This window comes from Pseudopodoces humilis, chromosome 22, assembly GCF_049639895.1.
Source record: "Pseudopodoces humilis isolate 2021_Gansu_Grassland_sample_001 chromosome 22, ASM4963989v1, whole genome shotgun sequence".
Taxonomy (NCBI): domain Eukaryota; kingdom Metazoa; phylum Chordata; class Aves; order Passeriformes; family Paridae; genus Pseudopodoces; species Pseudopodoces humilis.
The window spans coordinates 1,942,215-1,961,568 of record NC_142221.1 but is presented as its reverse complement, the minus strand read 5'-3'; the positions used below and the strand labels follow the sequence as shown (position 1 = coordinate 1,961,568).

The 19,354-nt window shown below is 45.2% G+C and overlaps 1 protein-coding gene across 5 annotated transcripts in view; it reads left to right on the top strand.

The window, feature by feature from the left end:
• Window positions 1-19,354, top strand: part of DAB2IP (DAB2 interacting protein) — a 160,258-nt gene that overhangs the window by 14,390 nt on the left and 126,514 nt on the right. For 2 of the 5 annotated variants that reach the window (XM_014258012.2, XM_014258010.2), the window contains exon 1: window positions 17,345-17,609. The exons of 2 other annotated variants lie outside the window; for them this stretch is intronic. In XM_014258012.2, coding sequence (XP_014113487.1) covers window positions 17,492-17,609 — 118 coding nt within the window. In that variant the 5' untranslated portion in view covers window positions 17,345-17,491. Of the gene's footprint in view, window positions 1-17,344; window positions 17,714-19,354 lie in introns of those variants that run through there. One more of the 5 variants, XM_014258013.2, reaches the window with a different exon arrangement.

Below are 19,354 nucleotides of genomic sequence, written 5' to 3'. Positions count from 1 at the left end.
ATGAGATTCAGCCCACGCTCTAAATCCTGCCTTCGTTATGTGTCACTCTTTGCCTCAGAGAATGGGAAAAGTGACTTTGCAGTCTCTCAGCAGAAGCAGAGATGTTCATACATCAGGAGGTGATGCAGGGGAGCCCTGAGAGGTCCATGAAGCACCTTCCACACTGTCTCTGACAATTAGAAAACCTCCAAGGCCTCTCCTTTGGAGGGTCCATCCCCAGCTAGGCGGTCCAGAAAGGGAGGAAGAGTTTTGTCTCTGCAGGCAAAGCCGGAACTCAAGGTCAGCCTTGAGAGGAGGTGCCCAAGGCTGAGCAGGGACTTTGTCACAGACAGCGAGGCCCCAGGCTGTGCTCAGCCTTGTGCTGGGCTCCAAAATGAACCCTGCAGAGCCCGTGCTGGGCTCCTTGTGCAGCTGTTTGGCTACTCAGGCTTCTTGTGCTGCTTGGATCTTTTCTCCCATGTTCTCTTACTCCATGAGCACAGTGCAGCCAAAAGGGCTGGATGGGTGCCCAAGAGCTTTTAAAAGCTCTGGTTAGGAATTGGTGGGAATCTTGTGTTTGTGTTGCTCTAAAGAAGTTTTATGGCTTTTTCCTGGTCCTGCTCGTGACAAGGTTGCTTTGACGGAGGAGGATGCAGGTCACCCACTGCCAGAGCCCCGTGACAGCATGTGGGGGTGACACAAAGGGGACGGGAGCTAAAATCTCCTGGAAACTTTGGGTGATGTTTTATCTTTAAGCAAATTCCTGGAAAACATCTGAGATGAAAACAGGCACAGCTCTATACCTGCATGTTCTATAATGATGAGATTCTGGGAGAAGCTGGAATCCTTCTTACTGGAGAGCAGGGAAATAAAGATTCCCAGCTGTTAATAATAACAAACCAAGGATTCTTCTTGTTCAAGCCGGAGCAGAATCGCCTGAAAGTCTCTGGAGAATTTCAGTCCAGCACTAGACGTTTGAAAGATTTGGATCCCAGTCTAAAATATTTCCATTGCTTGAGAGAATTTCCAAAACTGAGCTATTTTTTCTCATAATCCAGTCAGAGAAATGAAATTTGTGGTGCAGCCTGCCATCAGTTTAAGTATTTTGAGAGGAGTATGGTGACTGGAGAGTCTGCTGTGTGTGCAGGGCTTGAGCATACACATGGGAATGGAGGAGTCCTGGAACAAAACCTTGTGTGGTACAGCTGGCTTTGAAGAAATAACTAGCAATGGGTTTGAGGTTCCTTTATAGGAAAAAAAAGAAAAGGAAAAAGAATGCAGAAGCCAGCATGGTTCAGTGTCTGGGCACATTTTCAAGGCCTCTTTTATTTTGAGTAATTAATTCTGTGTTTTATTAGTAATGAAAGCAGGGGCTATTTTGTGCAAGGCTGGAGCAGTTCAGGGTGACTCGGCAGGAAGTTAAACTGATGTAGCATTACTTTTGCAATTTATCACCTGCCTGTAGTGCTTACTCAGGGTATAATACAAGTTTATCATTGTTCAGAGCAATTATATTCTAAATTCACTTAATAAATACCTCTCAAACCAGATAACTTTAAAGAACTGATTATTTTATAAGTAACTGGGAAAATCTCTAGTGTGGCATCTCTTCTTTGAGGCAGCCTAAATGCAAGCTGGCTTTTTGGTGGTCTGTTTCAAATTAAGTGATTTCATTACATAAATGTATGTATTTGAGCATGAGTGTGGTGTATCCAAATGCTTGCAGCCTTCTTACACATCTGTAATGATTCCAATAATTCCAAACTAGAGAGGCTTTTTTATTTGGTGGACGAAAAATCAGTTCTATTATGTCTTTGGTTAAGGGAGCTTGAAATACTGGATAGTGTAAATGTACAGCTTCAAAACTGGTCATAATTATTGGTAGGACTGGTAGACATGGCAGCTGAACACAGACCAACCACAGACCCTCCAAAGCTTTACTTTCCTGACTCTTTTCTGCTTCTCCAGGTGTGGAAGGGCCTGGGAGCTGCGGGGTCCCTGCAGCAGCCCCGGTGCAGACCCAGCTCTAATTGATTATCCCAACCCAGCTTTGAGGGTCCCACAGTCCCTGGCCAGGCCCTGCTGAGTTACTGCACAGCTTTAGGCAGCAGAGTTTTACTGACTGCAGCAAATAAATTTGCTGTGCTTTATGGAGCACGGAGAAGCTTGTTTTCTGAATTTTAATTGTCTCAATAAATCGTGTTAAGTTTGTGTTCTATTAGAGTACAGGAAATTAATGTGAGAGGTTCAAATCTGGACATTATTGGGAAGGTGTGTTGTCCACAGGACTTTTAAAAAACGAGAGTTTTCAAATCTGGGTGAGCAGTAACGAGGGTGATAAAGATTGTATAGATCTGGAATGCAGCTTCCCAGGAATCCCCATTCAGTCTGGGTTTATCCACAGGGATTCTCTTGTCCCACTGGGGACTAAGTGATGGTGATTTTCAGCTTGTGCTTCACAGAGGAGAGGAAACATTTGTAATGGGGCTCAGATAGCTCAGGCACAGGGAATGTGAGAGGGGCACTTGTGTCAGACTGTAGTTCTGGACAATGATGAGGGATGAACCTCTGCTTTGGAGACAGGCTGACAGGGTTGGGGCTCTTCAGCCTGGAGAACAGGCTCCAGGGAGATCTCAGAGCCTCTGCCAGTACCTAAAGGGGCTCCAAGAGAGCTGGAGAAAACTGTTTTGATGCTGTAAATTGAGAGTTTGGTGTTAATGAGTGCAGACATGGAGATTAGCAGATTTTACTCCCAGCCCCCTCTTGTCCTTGCTCTGGGGGAGGACTATTGGGTCTTTTCACCAAGGGATGGTTTTGCCCTTTGGGATGAGAAGGGAGCTGCTCTTGTCCTGGCACTGGAACAACATCCAGATCTTTATTTGCAGGATTAGAATGTTTTCAAAAAGATAGGGCAGGTTGAAAGCTCTCCATTGCTCTATCTCCCAACGTTCTGCTGGAGAGCTGCGATGATTGATGAGCATTTCTCGTTGCAATTACAGATGAGCAACAGCAACCCACAAATCATGGCACGCTGGGTAGGAGTTCCTGAGCCGCTCTCTGTAGTCTGGCCAGCAAATCATTAAATCAAGCGAGGATGAGCAAGGGGCTGCTGGATGTTCTCGCCTCAGCACAGCAGCTGAGAGAGCTGAGTAAGCTGCTGTCTGCCTAAATCAATCCCCACACTGGGAATTGAAACAGTGCAGACATGAAGCCTGTCCGTGGCCACATAAAAGCCGCATTATGGCTGCGATTTAGGGGACTACGCCTAAAGCAGCTCTTTGAATCCCTAATCCTGGGAGCTCCGAGGCAAGAAAGCAGGGAAGCCATGCTCAGATGTCTAAAACTTTCCTCCTGACCCTGACTCAAAGTGGGGGACCTGGCCTGCAGTGAAGCCAATCCATGGGGAGTTCATGCACAGTGTATGTTGTAATGGGATTTTACAGTACAGATCCTAGCACATGTATTTAATATCTGACAATTCAGATAGCTTGGCTGGCAAACACACTGAAAATAGCCAGATTTATATAAGATCCTGTGAATTCCTGACCTAGATATTCCTTGGAAGAGAGAATTCAAGAGCAGGAGTGAGACATGAACCAAGTATCGTAGACTGGACTTCTCACTTCTGACCCATTTCCCTTATCTCTTCTGAGAAGTAAGAATCTTAAAAAACACAAAATTGGATTAATGAAATGATTTAAGACGATCAGCTCACTCTTAAAGTTGTTCCAAGTTCAGTCTTTATACAGTTTACCTTATGCTTGGGATACAGAATAATGAAAAATCTAAACAAACAGAGCACTAAGCCTCAATCCTACATGTAAATCTGTGCACATGTGCTGCAAACAAGATAGCACCCATGGACAGATTTGTTTGTGTTGCCTTGTGAGCCAAATGCTGTGGTTTTGCTTCTTTTAATTATTCAGTCCTGAAAGAATTTACTGTGAAATCCCACCAGGCAGAGATAAAGACTGGAAACCTTGTAATCTACAACTGTACAGGAGGGTCAGTTTATGGCCTGAATGTGCTGGAGAATTTAGATGTGGAGAGAATCTTTCATAGTGAACTGGCATGAAAACCTGTATTATTTCAGAGCTTTGCAGCGTATAAATTGTGTTTATGATGAAGCTAAAGCTTGGAAAAACCAAATTGGTAGATCTAATCCAGATTTGCTATTCTGATGAATTTTTTCCTTCTCAAGTGAATTCAGGTTGTCAGATTAATTCAGTCCCAACATGACAAGGGCAAGACAAATTAATTAGCTTAAGCTCCGTGAGTTGTGAGGTTTTTGTCTCTGTGTGCTTTGTGTGAGGGTGTGTGGGTGATTGACCATGGCAGGGGAAAGAGGGGTCCTTCAGCTTCACCCCAACACCCAGCCAGGTGAGAACATTGTCAGTGAAAAGTTTGAATTCTCCTACAGTCTGGAACTGAAGAACACATTTCTAGTGCACTTCCAATACTAAACTATTCTCCTGAGACTGCTCAAGAGTCACAAATAATGTGATTACAAAAAATAAATTAAAATGTTTAGTTGTAGAGGAAAAAATGGCCAGGTCAGGTCTCATAAAAACGAGCAGCCAATTTTTAAAAAATATTGGGTTCCACAGTACCTGGAACTCTTACATGTCATAATCTTGTTAAGATAATTACAGTAAATGGCTTTTCTGCAAGGGAATCCCCTGACATTCTTCCCTGGGAGATTAAATCTCTGCTGCTGTTCTAGACAGATTTTGCGGCTGAGTGAAAGTGTCTCCTACCTCCTTTAAAAATATCAACAACCAAAGAGAAGACAACACTTAATTCCTTTTTACAAAAGGGAAAGAGAGTCATGTCTTGGGAAGAAGGGAAATCAAATAAAAAAATTAATGCTAGAGAAGAAAGGCAAGAAATGCAGTTGCCATGGAAACCAGAGCATAAGTAGAAACTTTCCAGCAAAGAGCAGAAACTAAAAATGAAAAAGCAGAGTGGTGAGGCTTGGCAGATAGCCAGGAGCTTCCTCCACCTCGTCTCCCATGCTCCTGGTGGGATGTTCTTTGTCATCCTTCCACAGACTGGAGGTGCACTGGGCATTTGGAGAGCAAAGCTGGGCCCGTGGGTCAGAGCACTTCTCAGGGGACAGCAAGTGACAGCATCGCTTGGGGTCAGGCAGCTGGACCAAAATCCTCTGTGTGCTTCAGCTTGGGGCCTCTTCCATGGGCAAGGGGAAAATGCACTGGGAATGGCCATCATGTCACAGTGGGCTTGAGAGGGAGGAGAGGCTGCTTCACCTGATGGTCACAATCACTGGGCAAGTCCATGATTCTTCTTGTGTCCAAAGCAAGGTCTGGGAGTGCACTGCAGCAGTAACTCCTGTTCTTCAATACTTCTCTGATCCATTCTTCATAGGGAAAAGATTCCCTAAAGTCTGCTCCAAGTGCTGCTGTGCCTCAGACTGGCTGGACACCGTACCTCAGCTCTCTGATCCTCAGCTCCCACCTGGGAGTCACATTCCTTGTTAGAGTTCTGCCCTGGGCACAGGTTGTGTTCCATAGTGGTTGTTGGCTGCATCCCACTGTTTCTGAAGGCGTATTCCAGACATTCAGTTTTGTCCAGGGCTCTGGGATCGTTTGATGCTGGCACGTTTAGCTCACTTGTATGAAGTTAAGTAATGCAGTCATTGGATTAGCAAATATTAAATCCACATATGCTTTTCAGTACGACATGGAAAAAAGCAGGTTGGGAAAGCTGGGCAGGTTCCCAGGCAGGGCTGTAAAACTTTTGCGATGGCCAGGAAGTGATTTGGGTGAAAGCTTGGGAGCGTACCCAGGCCTGTGCGCTGTTACAGATGGAAGCAATGAAACCTGGGCTGTTGAGATTTCCTTCAGTCATATTCTTGGAATTAAGCATGGGTGTAAGACTTTTGTTAATTTGCCTTCAGATTGGTCAGCATCTTATGTAATGGACTCCTTTTTTTAAGAACAGAACAGAAAATGCAGTCTAAAAAACCCATTTGACCTCTTTGTATGTGAAATCTGGACAAACTTACCTGGGATACAACCACACGAGTTAGGAACTGATCCTCAGCGTGTGACTAGAAATAAAACCTACACATGTTTAACTCTGCTGCATTGCCACTGACTTTTCATGGTCCCACCCATACTATTCCTCATTTAATTATTATTTCAAAACACAAGGATTTGTGGTTTGTTGGAGTTTTTTAGGTTGGAAGTAATGAAACTTGGAGTAACAAACTTCACTAAAAGGGGTATTATTTTTTTTAATGTTCTTTAGCATTTGGGCAGGGAAAACCAGCAGTGAACATGTTTCCTGAGCTCCGTAGAAAGGGATTTTTAGGAGGAAGCCCGCTCTTAGGAGGGAGCGCTAACCCTGGCCCGGGGATGTGGCAGCGATCCCAGGCGGAGCCGCCTGCGGGCGGCAGCAGAGGCGTGCGGAGCTCAGATTGCTGCCTGCTCCGGGACAGGGACAGCCCTGCTTGGGGACAGCGGTACCTGGGGACAGCGGTACCTGGGGACAGCCCTGCCTGGGGACAGCGGTACCTGGGGACAGCCCTGCCTGGGGACAGCCCTGCCAGGGGACAGCCCTGCCAGGGGACAGCCCTGCCAGGGGACAGTGGTACCTGGGGACAGCCCTGCCAGGGGACAGCCCTGCTGGGGAACAGCCCAGGCCGGTGCTGAAATGAGGAAACCTCAGAGCCAGTGCTGGCCACAGCAGAGTTTGCACCTTGGGCACTTCCCAGGTGCTGCCTTGAGATGGAATTCCCTGTGAGCAGCTGGATTTGCAGCAGGGTTGTGTCCAGAACAGAGCAGGTTTCCTTAGACTCTAAAGTGCTGACACAGCATTGGTGTTTCTGGCGTTTTCAGCTGGAAAAGCTCTCTCCCTTCTCCCGGGTTCCTCCGTGCTCAGTGTGTATAACAAATGTTTTTCCAAGACTGCTGACATTGTCTTGGTTTTTTATGGTTTAAATTGAAACTATCTCATTTCTGTTGCAATAGTCAAAGCAGTGATGGACTCTGAGGGCTTGTTTGTGACCTAGGAATGCTCAGAAAAGTAAAACCAAATTGCAGAGAGGTGCACAGTGCATGTGTGCAAAGCACAGCCTGGCCACAGCTGGGAAAAGCTCCACAATACCACGTATTATCTGGGTTTATACCCAGCTCAGTGTGTTATGGAAGGAAGTTTATGAGTGACATGACCCAAACAAAAAGAACACTCCATTTGCTGCCAAGATGACATTCCAGGCTGCTCCTGAGTGAAACAAGACACCTTCCATGTAGGATTGACACTTACTGTGAGGGTAACCATGGGCTACTTCCTGAAATTGCAAAGAACGAGCATTTTGGGAAATTCCAATTCCTCGTGTGTGTTTTCAGCATTGCTAAGTGTTTTATCACCTCCGGTGTGTCCCTGCTTGCCAGGCTGTCTTGTTTGGAGTAGATCTGGAGGAAATTTGTTGCCCTGCCCTGATGAGTTCTGTTAGGAGCAAAAGTGTCTTTGTATAACGAGCTAAACAGGACCCTCCAAAGCCCTCTCAATAACAGGAATCTGCAGTCTCTTGTGTTTGCCCTGACACAGTAAGTGTGGCATTCCTGGTCCCTGTGAGACTCTGAAGAAGGCAGAATGTGACCTTTTCCAAGGCTGATTCCTGCAAAGACAAATACCACATCTGTAAACATTCCCTGCCCTGCTCAGGATCTCAGGGAAGTTACATTTTAGCCCTGTCCAGCACGAATCCCCTCATACTGGTGAGCCTTCACCCTCCCATGGTGTAAAGCCTGCAAGCTCAGCCTGGGCTCCAGACTGCCAGGGCACTTCATTTTGGATCCACGCTTCCCAAACTGTGGTGATGGTGGGATAATCTGTTCCAAAGGTTGTCAAAGCTCAGGGTTTCAGAAACAGCAAGATGTATTTGTCAGCTAATGTTCAGACCTGAGAGGTCCTGCTGTCAGAATATTGATCTTAAATTCCTCCAGCATCTCTTCTGTTGGGAGTTGGACCTGTATTTCAGAGTGCAAAATGTGCTTTTATCAGATTGTTCCCTGATCTCCCCCCTACACCTTCCATTAGCAGTTCTGTGTACACGAGTCTCCCTTGTCATCCTGTCAACCCTCATGGTCTTTAAATAGTCTGTAGGCTCTGGGTGGTGATCACCACATTGTTCCCCCTCCCTCTGCAAGCTGCTCATGGAAAAGAGGACAAGAATTACTCTCTCATACATTGCTTGTTCATAGTCCAATTTTAAAATCATCTCCTGCTCACCCCATTTGCCAAGTCCATCAAACCGATATCCTGCCCAGCTCCCTGCCCTGCCCAGCTCTCAGCGAGCAGCTTAGATCCCAAGTTACCCTTGGAATTCTAGAAGGATCTTACCTCGTCCCTGCTGGCAGCAAACCCAGACACAGCAGTATCGCTGCTGAAATGGGCTGCACATTGGGAGATCCCTGTTCTTACTAAATTGTTTGGTTGCTATTTTTTCTCCTCGAGGGGAATTCCATTCATCCCCTTTCAGAAGATCCTGTTAAACTCAGCCAATCCTGAACTCCCAACAAATGTCCTTTAATAGTTTCGGATTTCAGCACGGAGGCCTCTGACTGTGTGTTCCTTTAATACATTCATGACTCCCCTGGGAGAACTAAGCCAGGAATAACCAACACTTTCTTAAGCCAGGCGTCCTGCTTTAAGGTTGTGTTTCTTTTCCTGCCGTGTATTCCCTTGCTCATCTCCACAGCTCCCACTTCCTCGTGCTTTGCATTGCCCATTCTCAACTCAGGTGTTCTCAGGTGTCCGAGAGGGGAGTGCTGCATCCTCTGCTTTCAATTTTGCTGGCTGAAGGAGCATAAAGGACTCTTAACATTCTCTGCAGTCGCCTCTCAGCTTGGCATACTGATCATTTCAATAATAAAGTGTTTCCTTTCATTCTCCAACAGTCAGGCCCCTGCCAGAGCCATAATTGTTCACAGATGACTCATTTTGGCTGCATGATCAAAACCAGGGAAAAGTGCTGTTTGCACAGTCTTTGAAACTTACAAGATGGGAAAAGATGTTCACGCTTGATATTTGTACCATATGTGCTTTCTAAATTTTATTATAGAACCTTTACATTTCAAAAGAGATTCTAGTCTTGTCCTGGGGATGATTTAGAAAGGAAAAGATAAGTAGAGTTTTGAGTTAGGCCAAGATTAGCAAAGCCTGACTGTGTAGTTTGAGCTGTGAGGCTGCATCCTGCTGCGGCCCGTGGGAGCTGCGCAGTGCGGAGGGGCCATTGCTGCCCTGAGATAAATAGATCTAGATCTCTATAGGAATTTCTGTGCATTGTTTAGGGGCTGCACACTTGATAGTGTTTTATATCAAAGTTCCACTGAACTCCTCATTCTTTATAGAGTTTGTTTTGAAATCCTGCACTCGGAGTTCCAGCAGGTGTTTGCATTTTCTTCCCTGATGAAAAGCCAAGGAAATGCCTGCACAGTGCACGTGATGCCCCATCCCCAGTGCTGGGAGTGCTCTGCTCTGCCTGGTGCTGTTCTCTTTTCAGAGTTCACCTCAGATGTCCCTGTTTGGAGGGTCAGCAAAGGGGTCAGCAACCAAGTTCTGTTTTAGGGTGGAGAAAGACTTGGGAGGATGATTCCTGTGAGGCCGTTCATCACCAAGCTTGAGCTGTTTCAATAAGAAGCTACTCTTTGTGTCTCCTCCCAAAATTGCTTTGAGGCCACCCAACCATCTTAGATCAAACACCAAACAGACAAACTGCCTTCTTTGTGCCGGTGTGGCATTTTGACTAATGAATTGTACAAACCCTGCAAGCCAGCTCGTCCAAGGCTGCTGCCACGTGGATGTCCAAGGATGTGAAGACAAGCTGCCATTGGATGGACCTTCGCAGGTGCTCAAAGGAATTAGACTTGTTAATCCAGGAAACATTAGTATATTAGAAGAATAAAGCATATCAATTCAGTAGGAAGAGGGTTTTTAGTAGCTTTTTCTTTCTAAAAATATAAAATGTAAAATGGGAACATATAGACTACATACACTTGTGAGTGGAAGATATGTATGAAAAAGTAGGAAGATAAGCAGAAAAAAAACCAATTTGAGCTGATGCTGCAATAGAGGAGCATTGTGTGCCTTGCTAAATATTTTATATTATTTTTATTTGGAGTGTCCTTTATCAGATCATCACCCAGTTCCCTGCCCAGGGCTGGTGAGACCCAGCAGGGTGAGAATTCCCAGCACTGGACCCTGGCTCAGGAGAGCTCAGGCACTGGTGGTGTTAGTGCCCTGAGCTTCCACACTTCAAAACATCCCAGCCCTTGCTTTGCTCTTGGAGTGTTTTTCATATTTCTGTTGTTTCAAGGAGGCTCTCCACATTTTGCAATCAGCTGCACTCAGACAATAACATCTCTCAGGGCAGCCCTCTGTTGTTGTGCCAGAAGGAAAAACGTAAATTTAAATAAACCACCCTCACAATGGTATTTAAAAACTGATTGCAGGATTTCCAGTCACTTTTGTAAAGCCCTCTTTAAAAACAATAGCTACATTCTCATTTTTCAACTTGTTAACTTCCAAAACAGAGGGTGTTTTCTGTGCTACTCTGTCATGTCAGACTGATAAGGAAGATGGCTAAAGATCATTCTTGCCAAAATATTCCTTGGATGAGTCATCTGATGCCAAAAAGCAAGTGAAACGAGCAACTATATTTGCAGTGGAGTTTGCAAATTATGTGGCAAGGAAAGGAAGAAAATAATCTGTCACATGAAAAATGAAGTTTAGATTGTGTGTATATAAATCAGTGATTTGTTATATGAGCATGAGATCATTATCAGGCATTTAAACATGAATTGGAAGTGCCTAATCTATTAATTAATCAGGAAATAAGTTTTACATAGCATGTGTAATCAAGTTAATCTTTCATTTCACTTGCCAGCAGAGATGCTGCTGTCAGTGGATGTTGTCATGAGATTAAACACCCCAAGAGCTAATTCTTGCTGAGGGAGAGCCTCAGGTCCAGATGGCATCGGGAGGGGAGAGGAGGCGGCTGCTTCCCTGGAGCCCACGGTGTTCCTGAGACTGGGAGAAGTTCTCTGTGCACACAGGAGTTCCTGGGCTCTACAACACCTGTAAAACCTTCTCTTCTCCCCACCTGGGGTTAGAACAGACTGAACTTCCACACAAACAAGGAGAGTGATGCCCTGCAGGAGCTTTCATGGTTTCAAGGTTCATGGTTTTTTCCCTGATCTTTTAGCAAGCCACATTGGAAAGCCACTGTAACAGAACTCACGATAAATAGCTGAGCCTTCTGCTAATAATAACCCATAAATCTGGCACAGGAAGGCAGTGATGCCAGACTTTTATCAACTCCTTCCCTGCAGCAACACAACAGCAAGTTTACTGCTGAAATACAAAGTAAAAATATTTTTAGGAGTTAATTTATTTTATTGTATGAATATTTTGATCAAGGTCAATGCGGATTTTGCAGTTTATTACAGTAATTTGTTATTACATCTAATAATTAGATTCCTAACCTAGAGGTGATGTGGGTTTTGCTTATTAAAATGTGCAGATAAGAAGGTAAAGATCATCATCTGGGCTCCCTCCCAGCTGAAGATTGGACCAGGTGAGGTTTTGAGGTTCCTTTTGAGCCCCCCCAGGGTGATGGCAGAGAGCTGCCCCAGTTTTGTCTTGGAGAAGGAAATGGGGGATGCTGAGAAACCCAGCGCTGAAGTTACTACATTAATCACTCAATGAATCACTGCTAACATTTTATTTTAGTAATAAGGGATATTTGGGAAGAATAGTCCCACTTAAACAAATATTTCCTGCCAGCAGCTCCGCATGGAAGATGCACACAGTTCTGGGAAGTGTTGTGCAGCTCCCAGTTATGTCTGAGGGGTTTTGTTTGATTTAGGGATTTGTACAAGATTTTTCTTTTTGTTTTGGAATTTTTGCTGTACAGTGGAGTTTTCACACTCCTGGAATTTTCCTCCTGGTGAGAAAGGAGCAGGCTGCTCTGAGGAACGCAGTGTTTGATTCTGATAGAAGTTTCTTCTTCCATTTGCATTGGACTCCATGTGTTTAATTGCTTTGTTAGGTCTGTGGAAATTTAGCACAAAACTTTAGATGGATTTTGACTTTGTAAGTTTTATTAGCATCATTACCAGTCAGGTCATAAAGCAATGTACCTGAGTGTTCTGTGTCAGCAGAGCAAGTGAAGTGGTTTTGTTTTGGTCTCCCCCAGCTCGCTGATGTGAGAAGCTGATGTTCTTTAGCTCTATTGTTCTGCAGGGAAGCGGGCAGGAAATGTGCTGTGCTCTGAGGTCAGGCTCGCTGTTTCTGCCCCATTCCCGGAGTTCATGATGAGCGCAGGAAGCGTCTCCGGGGTTCTCAGTGCCCTGCCTGGGCCAGGGAGCTTCCCCTCTGCACCCTGCCTGTTCCACACAGAGCCTGGGATAACGCCTTTGGCCTCCTCCTTTGGCCTCCTCCTTTGGCCCTTCGGAGCCAGCGTGTTGTGAATTCCCACCATCAAGGAGTTGCAGAAATTTCAATGTGATCCAAAACTCAGCTTGTTGGGAATTGGAGGTGTCATTTCTCTTACTTCCTTTTTGGACAATGATATCTGAGAAATTCTTTCATTCACATTTTAAAAATACATTATGACTCTTTCTTAAAATCTGAACATTATTTATTAGAAGCAAATAACTGACTTTCCCACTTAGTATTGGGCACATTCCTTGGATTTTTTTTTTTTTTTACCTGTGTGTAAAAGAGGAAGTTTATATGTTTTAAATACATTAAATTGAACAAGTATTTGCAGAAGCAAATATGCAGAAGTGTCTGAGCTCTGGTGAACAAAAGATGCTGTAGAAAAAGAAGATGATTATGTTCAGTACTTGTTCATCTCGAGGGAGTTGTCTCAGGAGGGTGGGGAAGCTCCATTTACTCTTTGGGCAAGGATAAGGGGTGCAGGGTTCTGCCTCGCTCTGCCCCAGCCTTCCCACATGATGCTGAGTAAATCACTCGGGGCTTCACTTCTCCAGTCATGGAATGGGCTTGGGAGCTCCATTACTGCAGTGTGTGCAATACTCTGCATTTCCTTAGATCATGAGTGCTGTGCACGAGTCAGCTCTTAATTGGTGGTGATGCAGATCCCAAAACAATGGGACATTGATCCTCCTTTGCATCTCCACCCTGCCATGGTGTATAATGACCATAATGACAGTAAACAACCGGCACAATCTGCATGGAGAGATGGTGATGCTGAAAGAATTAATGTCCTGGTTTAACTTCCAGGAGACTGCCTGAACACTTATTTAATATTTCATTATTTACATGTACATTCTTCCTCTTCCTTTTTCATATGGCACCGCTTTTCCTGCTCATTAATATCATTAAATATCTATACTATGTGTAATGACTGCTTTTGATTTGCATTTGGATTTCATCCCCATATGCACAGCAAGAATAATCCATAGTGTTGTGGTAGCTGTGACACCATTCAATAAATGGAGAGCAGTGAATTCTCTGCCTAAATTTAAAGTAAATGCTCATTCTGAACCATTTTGTTGCAAGGCTCTCAAGAAGCTGCTACATTTTACCTCAGGTAGTAACTACTTTACCTATGTGCACTCTAAAAATAATCATCATGTGCTGTGAAAATACTGAAAAGAACTTACTTTAATTATGTGTATGGAACTTTCCTTTATAAGTCTTCAAAAAAAAAAAGTCACTGGCGATTTTGGTGTGGGTACAGCTGAATTGAAAGTTAAGTTATCCTCACAGAAAGGAAATTACCTTCCTCCCTGCACTGCTTGTGAGCTGATGTATCCCTGGGAGCCTTGAGGCAAAAAAAGCCTGGAAATCTTCCAGGCTCAGGGTGCGCTGGGCTGGAGTCTGCAAGGCACTCGTGAGCAAAGAGTGTCTGGAGCACTGACAGAAACACTGTTTCTCTCGGCTTGGAAAAGAGATATTTTGTACAGATTTTCCCTTCCTCCTTTTCCCTCGGACTTCAGGAGTGTATGGCCATTCTTCAGGCACAGAGGGGTTGCATGTGACAGGGAAATTGGGGTTTTAATCTGATTTTTATTCAATTTCTTGATGGTCTGTCTGCAGTTCATTGGACTAATGCAAATTAGAAATTAAGCTGTTACCCACCACTCCTCTCTGCTGGCCGAGCGGAAACTTCCTCTTGTTTGGTTGGTTTGGGGGGTTTTTTGTTGTTTGTTAAGTTTAAATTTTGAAAACTTCAGTTCACTTCATTATGAAAGAAGACTGGGAAACTGAAATGAAATCCCTGAAGCTGCTGTCTCAGAGGCAGCCTGAATTTAGAGCCATGAATTCTGTGTGTGAACAAGTCAGGGCATCCTCAGACCTGTCCAAATCAGGGCTTTGGGGCTGACTGGACCCCACTGACAGAGCACGGAAACTTTCACCTTCAAAACAAGGAATTCAAGTTCCTTGCCATGAATTCTGAGGTTTAGGAAAGTTTAAGGGCAGGGTGACAGCAGTGGGTGACACCCAGGTCAGCCCTGGGTGCTGAGTTCTCTGCTAGCAGTGCCTCAGACGGGGTGTTTTACCACAGTTTGGCATGTCTTTAATTATATTTAATTCCATTGGTTAGGTTTGTGTTTGGTGCTGGGGAGGAGGAGTTAACACCCCAAAAATTACTGCTACATTTATCTCCAATTGCTCTTCTTCCTGAAGGACCCAGCAGAGCTCCGTGTCTGAGCTCATGCAGCTGGCTTTTGGAGGGAGCAGCCAGACTGGGATGTGTTATTTCAGAGATGGAGATTTCATGCTGTCAGCTTTTCTCCCGAGCAGTTCATAATCCCACGTTTGTGAGTGGCATATTCCGCTCTACACAGAGCATTTGTGTCAGGGTGTGGCTTTCAAAAAGAGAAAGAATGTAGTAAAGAAAGAAGAAAATAGAGCAGTGTTGGATTAATTGGAAAGGTCCAGCCCAGTCACATCCCCCCCATGTGGGTTGTTCATTTTCCTGCCTGTTGCTCTGTAGCATCTGAAGTTAAATCCTTCAAAAATGTTAAGTGAGAGAGACAGAGCCGAGCTAGCAAAACTGGAACACAGAACACAATTCCCAACCATTTATTTATGGTTTTATATAGGGCTGCTTCCTCTTGTCATTGTTTACAGTCCCTCATTAACTTTTCCTGCCTCATAGTCACCTGTATGAATGTTTCTGAAGGCGCTAGATTGATTAAAAGTAAAAATACCGAGTATTCCCACCTCACATTCCCTCAGAGCTTGAGGAGATTCCCCAGCACCCGCCTCTTCCACATCCCCAGAGCTTTGAGCGTGAGTCACCTGGCTCCAGTTAAACAAAATCAAACCTTCCCCTTTCAGATCATCTAAATTCAGGTGAGCTTTTAAAATTATTTTGTTTAAACTTTCATTTCCATCAGTGCCTTTTTTTTTGCTATTGGGAATGACAAAATGGATAGACCATTTTAATAACATTTCTAGTGATAAAAGCATAGTTGTAGAAGACTCTCTTCAGAGCTTTCATCCCAGTTATTATGATACAAAATTGCAGAGAGAAACCTGAATATTTGGGTTTCATCTGCAGCAAATCTTTATCCAAACCTAAGTATTTTCAGCCTTTCCCATCACTGTGTTCTGGATGTTTTCAGCTCCATTTGTGAATTGAATCAGCTGCACATGATGAGTCCCTGTTCATCTGGAAAACAGTTAGAGTTGTCCCTGTATTTTTTTTTTTTTTTATGTACCCAAATATGAAAAATAAGATTATTCTGGCTAAGAAGAAGAGAGCAGACGTGCAGTGAGTGAAGGCTTTTCCAGTGCCGGGGTGTGCTGCGGGATGCTGAGCGCAGAGCGATGGCCCGGTGCAGCATCCCCCTCCCTGGCCAGGGAGCCTCCTCTGGCCAGCTGGGATCTGCCTCCTTGACCTGAACTTGTCGTTGCCCTCCCGAGCTCATTCCTGCACTGCCTGAAAGCTGGCGCCGAATTCCTCCCGCGTGGCCTCAAAACCAGGCATGGACTTCAGGAGAGAGAGAGACTTGGGTTTTCCTCCTGGAAGGATGACACACAGTGTGGGTTTACTTCTCGACTGGAATGGGAAAACACGGCTTGTGCAGAGTTCTGATGTTTTCTGTGACTGCAGAAATGTGTGAAATCCTAAAATCGGAGAGGATGGTTGGTGCTGGGGCAGGCACTCCTGTCCCAGTGCAGTTGCTGAATTGGAACAGTTTGTGCCTCTTGTTACTGGAGGTACAACACAGGATAATCCAGGGAAGCTTTCCAACTCCTCCTGGAACTCCTGCTGGGGGGGAACGGGGCTCATCCACAGCCAAGCCCGTTTCTGGTCACAGGACACCACGGAGATAAATTTGCACAGAAGTCTGGGAAGAATGACAAACCGAGGACACAACACAGAGTTATTGTGCAGATGTTGTTTTGCAGCTCATCCCACTCGGATGAGGTTTCTCTGCTACCTGCCAGCCTGGGAGAAGCAGCAGCCTCACGTTAAATTCTTGGCCACCATTCTGGGTCTCTGAAATGTTTTCTATCACTCTTCCTTCAGAGTCATTTTTGTGCCAGCAAGGGAAGGAGCTTAGGTGCAAGATTCTAGACAATTCATTTCTGACCTTTTGAAACAGTAAATGTGGAGTGAATTTTTTTGTCTGTTTAATATACATATATTGTTTTATTTTCTTCCGTGGCTTAAAGTGTTAATTCTGCCCATTGAAATGTAATTTTATGGCGCAATATGAGCCGGAGGCAGAATCTTCCTTGCCATCAGGACCCAAATGGTAAATAGGCCCTTTCTCTAATTTGTGGGATGTGCTATAACTCAGTTTGAATGTTGAAAGGAAATGGGCCTCCAGGGGAGTCTGGAGCTCTGTTCATTCAACTTCTAATTAAAGTTTTCCCCTCTCAAATTTCACTTTATTTTCCGGGGCTTTTGCTCCATGATGATTATTAACATGTGTCCCATGGCCAGGAAATTATTATCCCCTTCCCCAGCGCAGCCTTTCCCCGATCCCTCGTGCAGCAGAGGCGCAGCCTCCTGCGGGCTCTGAGCTGCTGCTGCTCGGGGAGCGGCCGGAGCCGGGACAATCCTTCCAGGACGCTTTGATGGTGCTGCTATCTGGCGGAGAGGATCCAGTCCAGGATTTCTTCCAGCCTATGCTTCACGTTTCAGGAGCCCAGGCCAACTCTGGCTTCCTATTCCTACTCCAGCAGCCTTATCTTTTTGGGGGCAGGAGTTGTTAGCACAGTTTATCTTGCTCGCTGGAGTCCTCCCTCAGCTGAGACATGCACTCCGGTGCCGCCTGCTTTTTTTTTTCCTCTCCCTCTCTCTCTTTTATGTTTTCTTCTTGTTGTTTTTCTTTTTAAATGTGTCAAGTGAAGAGTTCCTCTTCCCCCCTCTCCCTTTCCACTCCAAAGAACCACCCTCCAGTTCATTAAAACGCCGGGACTGTTTTGCTCCTGTGCCAGAGGGGAGAGCGAACCTGTGCCTGCATGTGTGTGTGTGTGTAAAATAGATCCAAAAATGTCCATGAACAGCAGGAAAAGTTCTGGGAGACCGTCCTACTACTACCGACTGCTCCGGAGGTCACGACTTCAGAGACAGCGAAGCAGATCCCGCAGCCGGAACAGGCTTAGCAGGGGTAATTGCGAGCTTTTAATTGCAGCGCCGTAGGTGGGTGAGGATGAGGAGGGCCCCGAGGGGCTCTGGCCCCGCGGCCCGGGAGCGGCTCGGGCTCTGCACAAGGTCAGTGTGCGAGGGACTCGGGCCAGGCGGGGCTGCTCTCACCCCCGTGTGGTGCCACTAACCCAGGCTTTCCAACTAACCACGGCTCAGCGCCGCACTTCGTGTCATTAAGGGTTGTTCGGAGGCCAGTTGATGCTTGCAGAGCTTTGAAATGCCGCGCTTAGGAGATGGTGTCTCTCCGCAGGGATGTGTTGCTGGATTTCTTGTTCTTCATGAGCCCAGTGTCACCAGGGGGTTGAGATGACAAAGCTGAGAACAGTTTAGGGGTAGGATTTTCCAAAGAGCCTAAAGATTGTGCTCCCGAGGCACTGCAGAAACCTGGTGACTTGAAGCCTCAAATCACTTTGCGCTTTTAAAAATCCTGCTATAAAAGGGCCTATTTGTCCTCATCAGCAGGAGGGAGGTCCGCCGAGGGATGTTTCACTGAGGAATGGGCAGCCCATTCCTTCTACTGGAGGCTGCAACTGACCCAGTTGCATTTTTAAAACAAGCTATTCTGCCTTTCTCTTCTACTGTGAAATAACTGTTTATTGGTTCTTTTCCCTGTCGGTAAAGCAGCCAAAAAGTGGGAGTATGTGAGCGTTTTCCTTCTGAATCTTTTCAGAAAGGAGGGGAGAGGGTTGTGTTTGCCCTCCAGGCTGGCAGTCCTGATATATTTATCATGCTGTGAGCCTAATCAAAGCCATTAACTGAAAATAATTCCCTTTTTCTTGTTATTGTGTGAATAAAAAGCACAACCACAACTTTACATCAGGTGTCCGTGCAAATCCAGGCTTGGACTTGTCTCACTGACTGACTGCAGTCAATTCTGATTTACAAAGCAGATTTTAAACTCGACTCTAGCCCTGCAAGATTTAGTTCAGTGCAATGTCCTCTTTCCTCTTTTCCTGGCACTCAGGACAATTTTAAGCATTTTGAGTCATTGCTAAGAAAACAATAGGAAGCTAAATCAGTCCCTGAGCTTCAGCTTTTCCGTCAGGCACAGTGGTTTTCTTTGCATGATTTTTTTTGTTGTTTTGCCTGTCAGGGTATTTGTAAACTCACAAACGTGTCCCAGTTCCCTTTCCCTCTTTATTTGTGTGCTGCACAAAACCAAAATATTTTACTGTCATTTCAGTTACTATGACAAACTAAATGTGTTTAGTTTTGTGTAGTTAACCCAATGTGAACTTAATGGCATAGTTTGTCAGGAACACAAGGAATATACAGGCAGATTTGATGGAGATAGGAATCAGCCTGAAAGTTTGTAAGAAATTGGATTTGAACCAGCTGAAATCTTGTTGCTGTTGATCTTTCCTGGAGTATTTTGTGTTGTCTCTGGGATCCCTGCCTCTCAGCACTAGCAGAGCTTCTCTTATCTGTAAATCTGAAAGGGATTTGCAAAGCTGGATGAGGATTTTCTCTTTATTTTTGATCTGTTTTTGTTGTGCTGTGGTGGTGTCACACAGCCAGGCCACACAGCAGGTCAGATGGGGCTTGGTCCAGGCTGGCCAGGGTGATGGAAGAGCTGGAATAATGCAGCAGGAATACTTGCCATAACAGTTTTGTTCCCACTGGAAGAGTGATGAACTGGGGGCTGTGGAAAATGCAGAAATCAGAAGGTTCTAGATTTTGGGGGGTGATGTAATATTGAACTCAAAC